The 18,833-nt window shown below is 37.0% G+C and overlaps 1 protein-coding gene across 2 annotated transcripts; it reads left to right on the forward strand.

Moving 5' to 3' along the window:
* The first annotated feature begins 9 nt into the window (after positions 1-9).
* On the forward strand, positions 10-5,567 carry LOC122902661 (tigger transposable element-derived protein 1). 2 transcript variants are annotated; one of them, XR_006383838.1, is made up of 3 exons: positions 10-1,786; positions 3,972-4,047; positions 4,145-5,567. XR_006383838.1 is itself a non-coding variant. In XM_044242495.1 (2 exons), the coding sequence occupies exons 1-2, from the start codon at positions 10-12 to the stop codon at positions 3,983-3,985; spliced, it is 1,791 nt and encodes a 596-aa protein (XP_044098430.1). In that variant the 3' UTR covers positions 3,986-5,567. The 2 variants fall into 2 exon arrangements, 1 of the variants encoding a protein (XP_044098430.1); XM_044242495.1 differs by having other exon boundaries at positions 3,972-5,567.
* The last annotated feature ends 13,266 nt before the right edge of the window (positions 5,568-18,833 follow it).

Here is an 18,833-nt window from a genome sequence, read left to right on the forward strand (position 1 = left end):
AATCCTACAATGGCCTCTAAGTGTGCAAGTGAAAGGAAGAGTCGCATGTCTCTCACTTTAAATCAAAAGCTAGAAATGATTAAGCTTAGTGAGGAAGGCTTGTCAAAAGCAGAGATAGGTCGGAAGCTAGGCCTCTTGCGTCAAACAGTCAGCCAAGTTGTAAATGCAAAGGATAAGTTCTTGAAGGAAATTAAAAGTGGTACTCCAGTGAACACACGAATGATAAGAAAGCGAAACAGCCTTATTGCTGATATGGAGAAAGTTTTAGTGGTTTGGATAGAAGATCAAACCAGCCACAACATTCCCTTGAGCCAAAGCCTAATCCAGAGCAAGGCCCTAACTCTCTTCAATTCTATGAAGGCTGAGAGAGGTGAGGAGGCTGCAGAAGAAAAGTTTGAAGCTAGCAGAGGTTGGTTCATGAGGTTTAAGGAAAGAAGCCGTCTCTATAACATAAAAGTGCAGGGTGAAGTAGCAAGTGCTAATGTAGAAGCTGCAGCAAGTTATCCAGAAGATCTAGCTAGGATAATTAATGAAGGTGGCTACACTAAGCAACAGATTTTCAATGTAGATGAAACAGCCTTATATTGGAAAAAGATGCCATCTAGGACTTTCATAGCTAGAGAGGAGAGGTCAATGCCTGGCTTCAAAGCTTCAAAGGACAGGCTGACTCTCTTGTTAGGAGCTAATGCAGCTGGTGACTTTAAGTTGAAGCCAATGCTCATTTACCATTCTGAAAATCCTAGGGCTCTTAAGAATTATGCTAAATCTACTCTGCCTGTGCTCTATAAATGGAATAACAGAGCCTGCATGACAGCACATCTGTTTACAACATGGTTTACTGAATATTTTAAGCCCACAGTTGAGACCTACTGCTCAGAAAAAAAAATTGCTTTCAAAATATTACTGCTCATTGACAATGCCCCTGGTCACCCAAGAGCTCTGATGGAGATGTACAGTGAGATTAATGTTGTTTTCATACCTGCTAACTCAACGTCTGTTCTGCAACCCATGGACCAAGGAGTCATTTCAACCTTCAAGTCTTATTATTTAAGAAATACATTTCGTAAGGCTATAGCTGCTGTAGATAGTGATTCCTCTGATGGATCTGGGCAAAGTAAACTGAAAGCCTTCTGGAAAAGATTCACTATTCTGGATGCCATTAAGAACATTCGTGATTCATGGGAAGAGGTCAAAATGTCAACATTAACTGGAGTTTGGAAGAAGTTGATTCCAGCCCTCATGGTTGACTTTGAGGGGTTCAAGACTTCAGTGGAGGATGTAACTGCAGATGTGGTAAACATAGCAAAAGAATTAGAATTGGATGTGGAGCCTGAAGATGTGACTGAATTGCTGCAATCTCATGATAAAACTATAATGGATGAGGAATTGCTTCCCATGGGTGAGCAGAGAAAGTGGTTTCTTGAAATGGAATCTACTCCTGGTGAAGATGATGTAAAGATTGTTCAAATGACAACAAAGGATTTAGAATACTACATAAACTTAGTTGATAAAGCAGCAGCAGGGTTTGAGAGGATTGACGCTAATTTTGAAAGAAGTTCTTCTGTGGGTAAAATGCTGTCAAACAGTATCTCATGTTACAGAGACATTGTTCGTGAAAGGAAGAGTCCATCAGTGAGGCAAATTTCATTATTGTCTTATTTTAAGAAATGGCCACAACCACCCCAACCTTCAGCAACCGCCACCTTGATCAGTCAGCAACCATCAACATCAAGGCAAGACCCTCCACCAGCAAAAAAATTAAGGCTTTCTGAAAGCTCGGATGATGGTTAGCATTTTTTAGCAATAAAAAATTTTTTAATTAAATTAATTTAAATATTTTTAAATTGAGATATAGACATTGTTTCTTTAAAATATAATGCTATTGCACACTTAATAGACTACTGTGTAGTATAAATGTAATTTTTATATGTATTGGGAAGCCACAAAATTTATTTGACTTACTGTTGCAATATTTGCTTTATTGTAGTGGTCTGGAACTAACCCACAATATCTCTGGTATAGGCCTGTATTTATATAGTGGTTACAGTATTCACAAAGTTTTTATGTCCTTTCATGAAAATGTACTGACTTTTCACTTTTAACTTAATTCTATGGCCTGTATTTATTTTTTATTTTTAAAACTTTTGTATAGATGTTCTGTCTTATGTGATGTGAGCTTATGCTTCTTTTGGTGATCTGGTCTCTTATGTTTTTCATATCCTGGGTCCCTAGGCTTCTGTTTTTGGGTTATATGTCATAGTTTTTGGACTCCTTGGATCTGTGGGAAAATATTTTACACTGAAAGATCATGCTTTAGGTATGATTTATTCAGCTCTCTTTTCTAGTTTGGTATTCTACTAGAGAATATATTTTTAAGGAAAGAAGAGTTAAGGTTTTGTATGAAAATTTAAATACTTTGTTAGAAAGCCTAAAATGATTTACAATTTTATCTCTGGCTAGAGGCTTTGAATAGTTTTCTTTTCTTTCTCTTTTTTTAAATTAAGTTTCCATATTGGCAAGGCTAAACTCTGTACATTATAAATTTGCTTAAAGATATTATTTGAATTCTTCAGAATAAGGTATACTTAAAATTACAGTAATTAAGATAGAATTTATTTAATAGCTTTCAGATAGTCTTTCATGACTTAAAAAATTTCATTGCCATCTAGATTTTATTAAGAAAGTCTTGAGCTCTTCTTAAATACACATTATAGAAAGCAAGCATATTCCTATGTGGAAGTTGGAAAGTGCACATTGAGTACCTCTATGTATTTGAGACATCCTGTCATCCTGTCAAGGATGCCATCACATGCAAAGCTATGAACTTTGCTTCTCTTGAGAAGTAGCATAAACGTATGTAATCAACCTATAGTGAGCTCTTTGAAGCAGACCAAGGAGATAGAATCTTAAGAATCTTAAGAGGCTGATGTGTAATGTTGTCTTTATGGTCAGTATTGCTGAGGGTTTGCTAAGTGAACCTTTTTTATTCACATGAAAGCATTTATTTCTTCTGCTAGGTGCTCTTTAGTTTTTAGCCATTAAATATGATATGAAGCCTGACTAGAGCTTGTTCATAATGAATAGTATATTATTTATGTTTCTGGTTTGTGTGCTTAGTTGTTGCCTGTAGTTATCTGGCTATGGGGCAAACACTTAACTTCCGTATCATCTACAGAAGTACTTTGAACATCAGTATTGTTTTATCTTAAATGATAGTAATTGCTGTATCTAAAATAGATAAATAGATAAGTGAATTTAATGCAGTCTTTTAAATTAGGGGTACTATATAAGGCAATGGTGTGTCATATATATATATATATATATATACACACACATACGTATATATACGTATAAAAATTACACACACAGTATTTTTCTTGTGTGTCCCATGGATATGTCACTCTGTCAGACCTAGTTATAAAAAGAAAATTGTTTAATTTTGATCCTCTGTCTTTCATTTTGGGTGGCTCAGTTGGTTGAGCGGCTGCCTTTGGCTCAGGTCATGATCCCGGCGTCCTGGGATCGAGTCCCGCATCGGGCTCCTTGCTCCGCGGGGAGCCTGCCTCTCCCTCTGACTCTGCCTGCCACTCTGCCTGTGCTCGCTCTCTCTATCTCTCTGACAAATAAATAAATAAAATCTTTTAAAAAAAAATGTAAAAAAAGGGCGCCTGGGTGGCTCAGTTGGTTGGGCAACTGCCTTTGGCTCAGGTCATGGTCCCAGAGCCCTGGGATCGAGTCCCACATTGGGCTCCCAGCTCCATGGGGAGTCTGCTTCTCCCTCTGACCTCCCCTCTCATGCTCTCTCTCACTCTGTCTCTTTCTCTCTCTCAAAATAAACAAATAAAAAATATTTTTTAAAAAATGTAAAAAAATATATATATACCAAATATAGGTCTGTTTTGAGGCGAGGAAAAATGTTTCAAGGAGCTTTTGCCTCTATTTTAAAATAGATTTTTCTACCATTTTTAAAGGGAAGAGGAAATGAAAATATCAGTTGCTTTTAAACATTGAAAAGAAATCTAGAGTCTTCTTAGCAAGCTGAAAAAAGTGAGTAGAACAAAGGTACTATAACATAAGATAAAATTATATTTATTTGAGGTTAATATTTTTTTTAATGTTTTGCTAACCTTGTGCTTTATTATAGGTTTGTGATTACATATAATTTGAGTTGAAAATCCAAGAAGTATTTAAATTTTTGGAAGACCGAAGAAATATTTTTCTTAGGTTTTTTTTTCGGCAAAATTTAGACCATTATACTAACTCAAAGACAAAAATTTCAGGGAAAATGGAGTGTGGTATTTAAAATTGTCATTACAGTTTTACTTTTGCATTCCTTCTTCCCTTTTGAACCTGATTGAAATATATGAATATAGAACTTGGAAGGTATTTTTGCATGTGACATAGGGAACTTACTGTGATTCTGATGGATAATTTCAGTGGTGGTGGGGAAATTTTCTGAATTTGTCAGTGTGATTATTAGTAACTCAAATGGTTCAAATATATAAAGTCCCCCTCAAAAGTAACTTCTCCAAATATTCAATATGTAGCAAATACAAGTCAGAGTATTGTTTTACAGTATTACTCTGAATTAATGAATTAACACCTTTATAAGCAAAATTGTAAAAGAACAGAAATACAGCATAATGAATTACAGGTTAGGGGCCTCAAATCTCCACATAGTCAAAACTCCATGTATAACTTTTGACTCCTCCAGACTCCCCCAAAAATCCATGTATAACTTTTGACTCTCCTAACTCCCCCCAAAATCGATGTATAACTTTTGACTCCCCCAAAACTTAACTACTAATAGCCTACAGTCGACGGAAGCTGTATTACCAATAAGGTAAACAGGTGATACATTATGTACTGTATTCTAACAATAAAGTAATCTAGAGAAAAAATATTAAAATTATAGTGAAGAGAAAATAAATTTATGGTACTGGACTGCAAAAAAGTCTGCATGTAAAAGGGCCCATGTAGTTGAAACTCATTTTTTTCAAAGGTCACCTGTATTTGGTTTGCTAGGTGAGTCTAAATAATTTTGTGCCCAAAGGATCCTGAACATATTTAGTCACTCTAGTTATTTAAGAATTTAAACAAGAAGATTTTAAAGTTATATATTCTTACAATACATATAGGGGCATTTAAAGTTAACAAATTTATGGTTTTTTCCATTGATATACTTTTAAGAATAACTTAAAAAGTTTTCTATTTCAAGTGACTCTTTGACCTACTTATTTTGTATCTGTATTTATAATGTACCCTTTATTGTTTCTAGGTATTGATATACTTTAATAAAAAATAATATATTTACTATTTTCTGCTATTAATATATGTATTTCTTTGAGGTTATTTTAAAAGATTTACTACCTATTTGTTGTCAAATTCTGGGTTAAACCTGTTGGCAAGACACAAAATCATACATTTTGGAATATAAGTTAGTTAAAGGCCTGTGGAGATTTGTTGTGGCAGCTGCTTCAAGAATTGAAAAAGTAAAGTAAGATTTTATAATTGACATTACTGTGGATGAAATGGCAGAATTCAATAAAACATTCTAGTATTTTAAATCAAGAGAATATGCTAAATTACTCTTAAACTACTGAATATTCTAGACAGCATTGAGATTATTTGGACACAGTCTGGCTCCTACTTCCCATGTTCACCCATTATTCTCTGACCTCATTGCTGCTGCTTTCTCCGTAACTCTGCTTCAACCACACCAGCCTCTGCTGTTGCTTGAAAATGCATAATCAAGACTCCACAACATTACCAGCATTTCCCTCTACCTATAATACTTTTCCGCCCAGAAACATCAGATCTGTGCTTGTGTTAACTCTTCCTAAGCCTTCTCTGACCATCTTAACTCAAAATTAACCCCCTTCCTTTTTTTTTTTTTTTTTTTTTAGGATTTTATTTATTTATTTGACAGACAGAGATCACAAGTAGGCAGAGCGGCAGGCAGAGAGAGAGAGGAAGGGGGAAGCAGGCTCCCTGCTGAGCAGAGAGCCCAATGTGGGGATCTATCCCAGGATTCTGAGATCATGACCTGAGCCGAAGGCAGAGGCTTTAACCCACTGAGCCACCCAGGCGCCCCCCCCCTTTTTTTTAAAATTTCTTTTCAGCGTAACTGTATTGGTTGTTTTTGCACCACACCCAGTGCTCCATGCAATCCGTGCCCTCCCTAATACCTACCACCTGGTCCCCCCAACCTCCCCCACCCCTGCCCCTTCAAAACACTCAGGTTGTTTTTCAGAGTCCATAGTCTCTCATGGTTCACCTCCCCTTCCAATTTCCCCCAACTCCCTTCTCTTCTCTAACTCCCCTTGTCCTCCATGCTATTTGTTATGCTCCACAAATAAGTGAAACCATATGATAATTGACTCTGCTTGACTTATTTCACTCAGCATAATCTCTTGCAGTCCTGTCCATGTTGATATAAAAGTTGGGTATTCATCCTTTCTGATGGAGGCATAATACTCCATAGTGTATATGGACCACATCTTATCCATTCGTCCGTTGAAGGGCATCTTGGTTCTTTCCACAGTTTGGTGACCGTGGCCATTGCTGCTATAAACATTGGGGTACAGATAAAATTGCCCCATTCTTAATATTTTTATCTCCCTTTCCTGTTTTATTTACTGCATGCCCTAATTATTACCAACATTCTATATATTTTACTTTGTTGTTTTTCCCATCAAAACTTGGGCTCCTGGGGCGCCTGGGTGGCTCAGTGGGTTAAGCCGCTGCCTTCAGCTCAGGTCATGATCTCAGGGTCCTGGGATCGAGTTCCGCATCGGGCTTTCTGTTCAGCAGGAAGCCTGCTTCCTCCTCTCTCTCTCTGCCTGCCTCTCTGCCTACTTGTGATCTCTCTCTGTCAAATAAATAAATAAAATCTTTAAAAAAAAAAAAAAAACAAACAAACTTGGGCTCCTGAACAGGGCAGAACCAGTGTGTATTCCACTGTAGTCTTTCAAAAATTGCTTGTTAGAAGAAAGGGCGGGAGGAAGGAAGGGGGGAATGTGATGCATGTTGTTGTGGTAGTTTAATACTAGCCACTGCAGGTTTCGAGTCAAGGTCTGGCAAATGGGCCACACCGTGCATCAGTAGCCACATCTGATAGTGCGTGAGGGTGACAGTTTGGAATGATAGGTCTGAAACATGATCCACATGGGACTCTGAGCAGCAGCAAATGTGAATACCTTTTACCTAGGGTAAAGTCTTCTCCCAAAATGATTTAGAAATCAAGTCATTAGCAAGCGTATTCAATATATGGTATTTTGCATTCACTCATGATATGGAAACAATGGTTTAAGTGCCAGTTATCAATCTACTATCTCTCAGCTCTAAACCCACCCTTCATTGCTTCTGCAAAAAGGAGGATGGACCACTGAAGGATTTTTTTTTTTCTTTGACCACTGGTATGATGCTGAATTTTGTCAGTGGAAGGCACTGTGTTAGAGAGACCTTCGGCTCAGGTCATGGTCCCAGGGTCCTGGCATTGAGCCCAGCATTGGGCTCTCTGCTCAGCGGGGAGCCTGCTTTCTCCTCTCTCTCTCTCTCTCTCTCTCTCTCTCTGCCTACTTGTGATCTCTGTCAAATAGATAAATAAAATATTAAAAAACCGTAAATAATACAATCTGCTTTTATTCCTGTTTTTTTTAACCCACTCTTCCACTTGCATGTCAGCAGGGCAGGAAATGTGTCCCATTGCTTGCACTCTCCAAGCTCCCATTCTCTTTCAGTAGTTCAATTCTCATAAATTTGTGAATTACTTAATAATCATTGTAATTACTGCTGTGCAACTTCATGAACTCTGAGGGGTAAATGAAAACAGATAATGTCTTGCCACTAGAGATTTGTGTATATATACTTTCTATAAAAGCAAATGTATTTTTTTCTGAAATAAGAGCCTGAGCTCTGAAGTCAGATTGTCTTAATTTGAATTTCTACTCCATTGCTTACATGGGTAAGTTAACATCTCCAGTCCTCTTCATTAAGTTGTTTCAAAGATGGAGATAATATAAGCTAATCTTTTAGCACAGTACCTGGCACATTGTTCTCAATAAGTATTAGTTACTATTATTAAAGTAGTAAAAGTGTAATAGTTACTGGGGTTGGATCCAGGTGGCAGCTTCATCTGATAAATCTACTCCCTTAGAATTGACTAGAAAGAGAGATAAATACATAAGTTTTCAAGAGCACAGGAAAACAAGAAACACTATCACCAGTGGAGTAGAAATTTTGAGTAATTTCTGAGTAAGGATAAAAGGAACCACAAATCATGTATACTTAGGTCTTCTATGGAGATGGAATCATTCCAGAACTGCGCCAAGCTGAGACTATGAATGGTATTTTCTGGGGAGAGTGTGTTGGTATGGGCTGGGAGGTGAGTTGGGCATTTGGCATTTGGCCATCCCTACTTTTTTTTTCTTCTTCTTCTTTTTTTAATGTATTTATTTGACAGAGATCACAAGCAGGCAGAGAGAGATAGAGAGAGAGAGAGAGAGAGAGAGAGGAAGCAGACTCCCCTTTGAGCAGGGAGCCCAATGTGGGACTTGATCCCAGGACCCTGAGATCATGACCTGAGCCGAAGGCAGAGGCTTTAACCCACTGAGCCACCCAGGCGCCCCGGCCATTCCTACTTTTGCTGAAGAATAGCAGTGGAGGCCTTTAGCCACTAGTTAAAACAGGGATGTAAGTGCTTTGCCTGGTGAAGCAGAGAGCTACTGAGAATACAGGAGCATTTCCTCTACCCCTATCATTAAAAACAAACTCTCCAAATGCCCACCCCCCGTAGTAATCAACATCATTCAATAGTGTGATTTTCACACAAAAAAAGACAAATAGATCAGTGGCACAGAGTAGAGTACAGAACAGCAGAACCAGGTATATGTGAGTATGACTTTTCTTGTTTTGGTCACCGATAGATGCACTAGGGTAACTCTAAGTTAAATGCTTATCAGGAGCCACATCACATTACTTGGAGTCTCATATTGCACCTGTAATTATAATTTTTTTGATCCTGCTTTTTTTTCACATCTCCATCTTGCATGTTTTTGCCCCCCCCCCCAAGTAGAATTGAAAACTTGCGGGGTGGAGGGGAGATGGCTTACTCAAAAAGGAATTAAAGATAATTTAATAAAGGATCAATTTACAAAGGTGTAGACAGAGGGAACATTCAGGAGATGGAAAAGCACCTTGAATCTAGCAATAGTAGACAGCCATTGCAACCTCTTGGACAGAAAGTGGAGTGGTTAAGAGAAGTTCCCAGAACATTGGAAAACTTGTAGCCATGGAGAGTTACTGCTGAATAGAAGGGAGCAGTGGCCTTAGGTGGAGGTGCACAGCCATTGTCAAACTGGCCTGATGGGGAGGGAGCCCTGGAAATGCATACTGTACTTCTCTTTCCTCCCCTCCTCCGATCCCTTCCCTGTGACTTCAATTGGCTAGCCTCAGCTGGAAGCAGGAAGTCACTGGAACCCAAGATGGCACAGTCTTTATATATAAATCTTCTGAGGTACAGAACAGAAAAACATAAAAAATCTGTAGGTTCCAAGAGAGAATATCTAGCATACTAAACACTGCAAATCATTTGGGATCCTGATTCTGCCACCCACCACATTGTTATTTTTGGTTTCATAAAATCTGTGAACTTGGTAAGAATGCCATGTCTGACTTTATTCAGGTTATTTACAAAAAGGGTTGATTGCCTAGGATAGAGCAATTATTCATATTACTACCTATCATTAGACATAGCTCTCTCAGCTGAATTTTCTTTTTAAGTTAATCAATCATTTAAACAACTGTAATCCATCCCCTAAGTAAATTCTTTTGTATGGTGTACAAGGCTAGTATGTTTGTTTGTTTTTTTCTCTGATGCCTAATGTTTCTCCATCCAACAACCTGATAATTCCATCACTGAAAGAAGTAGCTCTTTATCAGCTATGATTTCCTAAACGAAAGCTTTCTCTGGTGTATCCTTTTAATAAGTGCTTAGAGCAAAAAGATTTATAAATTTTTCCCGGGATTCAAAAATGTATGATTTCACATAATAATAGCTTTTTATGTATAATTTACAACATTCTCCTTTAACTTTAAAAAAAACCCTGATATGATAGAGGTGCCTGGCTGGTGGCAGTTAAGCCTCCAAGTCTTGGTTTCAGCTCATGTTGTGATCTCAGGGTCTTGAGATAGAGTCCTGAGTCAAGCTCCAGACTCAGCGGGTGTCTGCTTGGTATTCTCCCTCTTCTTCCTTTGCCCTCCCCCACCCACGTCATCTAAACTAACCAATTAACTAATGAACTAAATAAATAAGTAAACTGAGATAATAATTGACTATCTTCAGCTGTATGGCACTCTCACAGCATGCCTCAAATATGACTGATCTGACTTTGGGGACATCATTAGCAGTTTTTCTCAGTACTTTTTCAACATGTAAAAAGAACTCATTTCATATTAGGGGCTCCCCTGTGGACTCTATTTTCTCATGGAACAAATATTTATTGGTCATCTGTCACACACCAGACACTGTTCAAGGCACTGGAGATACAATAGTGAGCAAAACACAAAAATTCCTGCCACTGTGGAGCTTACAATCAAAGTAATATCATTAAGTAATAATCAGATATTATCCACATTGATCTCTTAGCCTTCTGCTGGTGAGGTTGTTTACTATTTTAAAATGCCTGAACCATGGAGCCCTTTTTCTTAGAAGTAGACAAATTGTCAAAAGTCTTGGCCTGAAAGGGCAGGATTTTCTAAGGATCTGAGAACACAATTACTCCTGGCCCTATTAAAGTAAACAGCAGCCTTTAGAAGGCGTATTAAAAAACTCCTCCTTACCAGCATCTTCTTACAATGGTAATATCAATTAATAATGAAAAAGTTTAAAGAAAGCAATTTCCTGGTAATCATCACCAGGAAAAATTTTGTCTACAGGCACCAATTGTGTATTCTTTTCATTGTAAGAAAAGGTCCCTAAAAGTCATAGTTTTGTTTGTTTCAAGTTTTAATTTAAATTCTAATTAGCTAACATAGAGTGTAATATTAGTTTCAGGAGTAGAATTTAGTGATTCATCACTTACATATAACACCCGGTGCTCATCACGACAAGTGCCCTCCTTAATCCCCATTGCTCATCTAGCCCATCCCACACTCACCTCCCCTCCAGCAACCCTCAGTTTGTTCTCTACAGTCAAGAGTCTGTTTTATAGTTTGCCTCTCTTTTTTCTCCTGTGTTCATCTGTTTCGTTTCTCCTCCTTGAAAAGCACAAACTACCACAACTCTCCCAACATGACTAGATCATTTGAGTAAGTCTATAAACCATTTGGGAAATTGAATTAGCAATTTAAAAGCTGCTGAAAAGAGAAGTCTCTCAGACCAGATTTTCTTTCTTTTCTTTTCTTTTCTTTTTTTTTTTTTAAAGATTTTTAAATTTATTTTTGTGAGAGAGAAAGAGAGAGAGTGTGTGAGAGAAAAAGTGCAAGACGGGGGAAGGGCTGAGGGAGAAGCAGACTCCCTGGGCTGAGGGAGAAGCATTGAGCCTGATGCAAGACTCTTCCAGACTTGATCCCAGGACTCTGGGATCACGACCTGAGCCAAAGGCAGATGCTTAACCAATTGAGCCACCCAGATGCCTCCCCACCCCCGCCAAGATCAGATTTTCTTATAAAACTTCACTGGAGAATTCTACTGAGTGTTTAAAAAGGAATAACAATAACTCTACACAATTTCCTCCAGAAAATAGAAGAGGAGAGAAAACTTCCCAATTCATCTTATGGAGCTAGTATTAGTCCCATACCAAAACCAGATAAGGACAGTGGACAAAAAAGAAAGAAAACTACAGCCAATATCACTCCTGAAATATGAATCCAAAAATCCTTGACAAAATATTAGCAAATAGAATTCAGCTATATAAAAAATGAATTATATACCATGATGGAGTGGGGTTTATTTCAGGTATGCAAACCTGGTTGAACATTTGAGAGTCAATCAGTATATTCCACCAGATTACCAGGCAAAGAAGAAAAATCACATGATCATGTCAGTCAGTGCAGAAAAAGTATTTGACAAACTTCAACACCGACTCAGCATCCTCCCAGAAAAATAAAAAAAAAAAAAAATGGAGGATCTTCTCCACTTGATAAAGAGGAACTACAAAAAATCTATAGCTAACATACTTAATGGTGAAAGTCCTCATGCTGCTGCTTCTTCTCTTTTAAAAAATTGGCAACAAGGCAAGGATGTGCATTCTCACCACTCTTCTTCAATATATTGCTTCAATTTCTACCCAGTGCAATAAATCAAGAAAAGGAAATAAAATGTTTACAGATCAGAGAATAGAGAAGAAATAAGTCTTCATTTTGCAGATAGTACTGCTGTCTACATAAAAAATTCCAAAGAATCTACAAAACTACTAGAATAAGTTAAAGTTCAGCAAGGTTGTAGCATACCAGATAAATATATAAAATTAACTGTATTTCTACACACTAGCAATGAACTAGTTACCAAATTTTGGTTACCAAATTTTGGTTACCAAAATTTAAAAGGCAATACCATTTATAATCACTCAAAAAAAAAAAAAAAAGAGAGAGAGAGAGAGACAGAGACAGAGACAGAGAGACTTAGACATAAATGTAAAAAATATGTATAGGACTTCTATGCTCAAAATCTCAGAATGCAGATGAAAGAAACTGAATATCTAAATAAATGGAGAAATATACTACGTTCATTGATTGGAAGATTCACCATAGTAAAGATGTCAATTTTCCCCAGGTTGCTATACAGGTTTTGTGTAATTCTTATCAAAATTCTAGCAAGCATATTTAATAGATATAAATAAGATTACTCTAAAATGTATATGGAAAGGCAAAGAACAAGAATAGCTACAACAATTCTGAAAAAGAATAATGTATGCTTATTTTATAGTGATAGCAGTACTTATCATATAGCCATAAGACTTACCTTACAACTATAGAACAGTAATCAAGATTGTGTGGTATTGGCAGAGAGATAGACACATTGATCAATGGAACAAAAAAGAACAGAGAACCCTGGAAATAGACCTACAGAAACACACTTAATTGACTTTTAACAAAGTACTTAAAGAAAGATAGCCTATTTCAAAAAATTGTGCTGGAGCAATTAGATATCTGGATTTCCATAGTTTAAAAAATGATCTTTGATGTAGTGTAATACCTTCAACAAAATCAATTCAAAATGGAGCACAAACTTAAATGTTAACTATAAAAATTCTAGAATAGAAGAGAATCTTTGGGACCTAGAGCTAGGCGAAATGTTCTTAGACTTGACACCAAACTTAAGATTCATAAAAGGAAAAATTTATAAACTGGAGGTAATCAAGATTCAAAATTTTACTCTGTGAAAGACCTTATTAAAAAGTTGAAAAGGAAAAAGAACGTTGAAAAGGTAAGCTATAGAGTAGAAGTAAATATTTGCAAATTATATACCCAACAAAAGACTAGTATACAGAATATATAAAGAACTCTTAAAAGTCAGTAGAAAAAAATCCATGAAATTAGAAAATGGGCAAAAGATATAAAGAGACATTTTACTGAAGAGGATATACATATGGTAAATAAGCACACAATAAGATGTTCAACATCATTAGCCATCAGGGAAGTACAAGTTAGAACCACAGTGAAATATCATTACAACCCTATTGGAATGGTTAAAATAAAAAAGTGACCACATAAATTCTGGCAAGGATGTGAAGAAACTGGATCACTTACATGTTGCTGGTGGAACTGTAAAACGGTCCAGCCACTCTGGAAAACACTTTGGCAGTTTCTCAAAAAGCTAAACATGCAACTATTGCAAGATCTCGAAACTATAATCCTGGTCATTTTCCTCGAGAAAGACTATGTTGGTTAGCACAAAAACCTGTACATGAATGTTTAGTGCAGCTTTATTTGTAATAGCCCAAACTGGAAACAACCTAGATGTTCTTCAGTGAACAAATGGTGAACTATCATACCATGGGGGTAGTGCTTCCATACCATGGAACACTATGAAGCAATAAAACGAAATGAACGGCTGACACCCAAGACAACCTGGGGGAACTTCCTGAGGGTTATGCTGAGTGAAAAGCCAATCCTCACATGTTGCTCACTGCATTATTTCATTGATATAACATTCTCAAAATGACAAAATGATAGAAACAGAGAACAGATTAGTGGTTGGCAGAGATAAAGAAGTTGGCAGCAGAGGGAAGTGGCTGTGGTTATAAAAGGGCAACATAATAGTTCCTCCTGGAACTGGAAATATTTTGTGTCTTGATGTATAAATGTTCAATATCCTGGTTGTGACATTGTACTATATAGTTTGGCAAACGTTACCATTGGGGTAAACTGGGTACAGCATATATGGGAACTCTCTGCATTACTTTTTACAACTTCCTGTAAATCTGCAAATGTTTCAAAATTAAAAATTTCATTTAAAGAACATTAACAAAAAGCCAGAGTACCTGATCTCATGGGAGTGTACAATCTAGCTGAGGAATAAATATTATTTCAAACATGAAGTGTGATCTTGTCTAGTTTTACAGGAAAGCTCTCCTAACTTTTTTGAGATCAGTTGTAAAAGGTAAGTAGGTGTTAACTTACTGAGGGGGAGTGAGTTGTTGGAGATTTTCCAAAACCAAAGGAAGAACACATGTAAAGACCCAGGAAGGGGAAGAAGCATGGTACATTAATGGAAAGGAGGCTGAGTGGCCAGAGCAGTGCACAAGACGAGATGAGATAGTATCTGATGAAGCTGAGCCATTAGGCCAGTCAAGTAGAAGCTTGTAAGCAAGCACCTTTCAGATTTTGGTCCTTTGGAGCAGTGGAAACACCTGGAAGACTTTAAGCAGGAGAGCAACTTGTTCAGAATGTTGTTTTAAAAAGGCATGGACGGGCCTGGAAGAGATTATGCTGAGGGAAATAAGTCAAGCAGAGAGAGAGTCAATTATCATACGGTTTCACTTATCTGTGGAGCATAACGAATAGCGTGGAGAACAAGGGGAGATGGAGAGGAGAAGGGAGTTGAGGGAAATTGGAAGGGGAGGTGAACCACGAGAGACTATGGACCCTGAAAAACCACCTGAAGGTTTTGAAGGGGAGGGGGGTGGGAGGTTGGGGGAACCAGGTGGTGGGTATTAGAGAGGGCACGTATTGCATGGAGCACTGGGTGTGGTGCAAAAACAATGAATAGTGTTACGCTGAAAAGAAATAAAAAATTTTAAAGAAAGGCTACTCTCAATGCATTGTGGAGAATGGATTAGGGAAGAAAAGCAAGAGCAGTCGGGAAGCTAAGTCCAGTATCAGATGATAAAGCTGGGATTTGGTTACAGCAGTAAAAACTGAAAGAAGTGGGGGCACCTGGGTGGCTCAGTGGGTTAAGCCTCTGCCTTCGGCTCAGGTCATGATCCCAGAGTCCTGGAATCGAGCCCCACATCAGGCTCTCTGCTCAGTGGGGAGCCTGCTTCCCCTTCTCTCTCTGCCTGCCTCTCTGCTTACTTGTGATCTGTCTGTCAATAAATAAATAAAATCTTAAAAAAAAAAAGAAGTAGATACATTTGAAAGGCAAAATTCATAGGTCCTGACATTGGATTGGTGTTGGAAAGAGGTTGTCAAGACCATTTCAAGGTTTCAGGCTTTTCCAGCTAGATAGCTGGTGGTGTCTTTCTCTGAGATAAATATTCATGTTTTACAGAAAAGATCTTGAGTTCGGGTTTTTATATTTGATTTTGGGGTGTCTTTGAAATACCTAGGTGCAGATGTCATAGAGGCAATTGGATATATAAATTTGGACCTCAGAGAATGATCTGGGTTGATGGTATGAATTGAAAGTTGTGGAGGGAATGGACACAGACAGGTGACATCACACAGGGAAAGAGTTTTGAGTAAGGCCAGACCACAAGGGGACACTGGGTGGCTCAGTTGGTTAAGTGTCTGCCTTCAGCTCAGGTCATGATCCTGGGTTCTAGGATCAAGCCCCCTGGGATCAGGCTCCCTGCTCTGCGAGGAATCTGCCTCTCCTTCTGCTCCTTCCCCTACTCCTGCTTTCTCTCTTCTCAAACAAATAAATAAAATATTTTAAAAAAATCAGACCACAAGATTGAAACTTGGGGAACAAAAACATTTAAAGGCTGGATCGAGAAGGATGAGTCAAGAAAAGCAACTTAGCCATATGATCTGAGAGGTAGGAGGAAAGCCAAGAGAGTATAATATGAAAGAAACTAAGGAGAATTTCAAAGAGTATTTAATGTGAAGTAATGTTGTTGAGATTTATTTAAGATGAGGACTGAAAATGTCTTGGGTTCAGTTTCATGGAGTTCTTTGGTGACCCTGGCAAGAGCTGTTTAGTGGGCTAATGGAGAAAGAAGCCTAATTAGTTTATTAAAATCTGTGTAATAAGAACATTAGGATAAATTTCAGTTATTGAATATATATTTTATATATATATCATTAGGTATTACATATGAGGTAGTTACTATTATTTCCACTATTCAGATAAGAGAGCTAACTTTTAGAGATTTTAATATCACATACTATTATTTAAAATCAAGATATACTCCTGTCCTTAACGAAATGCTGGTTCTCTAATTGAAGACACTGTCAAGTAAGAAAAGATTTATTTTTCCATTGATATTTTTTGCTCACAGTTTTTTTTTTTACATAAACTGGGGCAAAATGTATGACCTTCAAACATCTTACAATTTAGGCTTATTGAATTAAAAAAAGAATTTAATTAGGGAAAATGTCAAACACACAAAATTGTAGAAAATAGCATAATCAATTACCCATCAGTAATTATCATCCTATGGCTTTTCTTGTTTAAAGGATACCTTTAGCCATTATGCTCCTTCCCTGCTCTTGCCCTCACTGCCAGACAAAGTTGCCCACTATAAACTTACACAGGGATTTCAAATATCTGATTAAATCTACATGATAGTTCAAACATAAAAGCAGGGAATAAAACTGCAACTGAAAGTTTACATGAGTTTTTGAAAAATACACCTTATTTTTCACAGCAAATTTCCCACATGCCCTCTACCCATTTTGCCCTCCCCACCTCTCCCACCAGAACGGTATATTTGTTATGACTGGTGAACCTTCAGTGGTACATCATTATCACCTAAAATCCATCATTTATATTAGGGTTCACTCTTCCTGTTGTATATTCTATAGCTTGAAATAAATTTGTAATGGTATGTATCCACTATTATGTATTATACAGGGTAGCTTCACTGCCTTCAAAGTCCTCTGTGTTGCACCTATTCATCCCTCTCTCTCAATGTTATGTAAATTTTGATATTACTCTTGCACTTCCAAAAGATGCAAGGAACCATTTAATTGATTTAAAAACAACAGATAAACCAGCTAAACTGATGCTTTCTGACATTTGACTGCTTCCTTTCTGTCAGTTGTTTACTGTAATGAAATGATAAGACAAAACCCATACATTTCTAAATTTAATAGTTTATTTTTAATTTATAAAGACATGGCTTTGGTGGTTATTTATAGAAATCAGATAATGCAAATAGTAACTAATAGATTTGTATTTTTCTAGACATGTTCCCTACATCTTAAACATCACAAATGTCTCTTGGAGATCACTTGTCCTTGGGCCCTATGAAGTCATGGTTCCTCTGTGTGCTTTATGTGACATCACAATCTAAGTGATCAGCAAACCATGCTACACCAGCCGCCAAAGGCTGAGATGAAAACATGAGTGATAAGATGCTTCCTCTCCTTGCTTTCTTTCTAAAGGTGATGAACTGTCCTATTCTTAAAGTTTTCCTAAGGGTGGATATCTTTTTTTCTTCATTTAATTTAAAACAGTTGTTTGTTTTTATTTTTAGAATAGACCGAGTGTGGAGCTCCATTGGCGCAATAGGTTAGTGCGTGGTACTTATACAGAATAGACCGAGTGTGGGGCTTTTAGGAGAATGACCTTATGCTTACATATAAATTCTGCATATTGATAAACATGAGTAGGTACTGAGGATTGAGTATATATGATGTATACAAAAGCAGTTTGGCTGTGAAAGTATCAAATATATTGAACATAAATTTTGAGATTTCCCATATTTACTTCTAAAAAATTTGTTTTGACTTTAGAAGAAAGTTGAAATATACATAATGCCCCAGTTCTCCACCCAAGGGTTTCAGGGGTCACCTGGAGGTGTGGCAGTCCGTAGACAGTTTAGGGTACAAGAGTCTGAGTTAGTGGATCTCATATTCTTCCCATTTTTTTCCCCACCAGAGCAGTTCTGTTGTATGTAGTAAGTATCTGCACAATACTTCGTTTAAAGAAAGGGTTCCTATTACCAATTTGAATATCAGTAGTCTATAAAAATAGTACTTTGATGAAGTCTTATGTCATCAGCGGGCAGACCTCAGGGAACCATGAATCCAGAATAGAAGCAGGGAATAGTTGTTCCACTTTCTGTGAAATTTTATTTAGTATGTTTAGAAAGGAAAGCAGGAAAACAAGTATTGGAATTAAGATAGCAATATTCATGTATAGAAGAATACAGTGACACATGCAATATTGTTAATGATTATAGTTTAATAAGAAATATAAAAAAGTAAAATCATGCCACACCAGTCATTTAAGATAATCCAAGTTATGATAATTTCAATTTATCAAAAAAAGTTAATTCAAACTATAAACTTCATTTTATAATATAAATAATAAGCATATATAATAAAGGTGCAAAATTATGATTTAAAAATCTGAAATCTTACAAAATTGTATCAAAATGTCAGATGATTAAACTTTATTTAATGTTTATTTATTTAGAGCTCATTCATCATTTACTCTT

The sequence above is a fragment of the Neovison vison genome, chromosome 3, assembly GCF_020171115.1.
Source record: "Neovison vison isolate M4711 chromosome 3, ASM_NN_V1, whole genome shotgun sequence".
In the NCBI taxonomy this organism is placed as follows: domain Eukaryota; kingdom Metazoa; phylum Chordata; class Mammalia; order Carnivora; family Mustelidae; genus Neogale; species Neogale vison.

Excerpts from the sequence above, each read along its gene's own strand:
- LOC122902661 (XM_044242495.1), top strand. The coding sequence starts at position 10 with ATGGCCTCTAAGTGTGCAAGTGAAAGGAAGAGTCGCATGTCTCTCACT.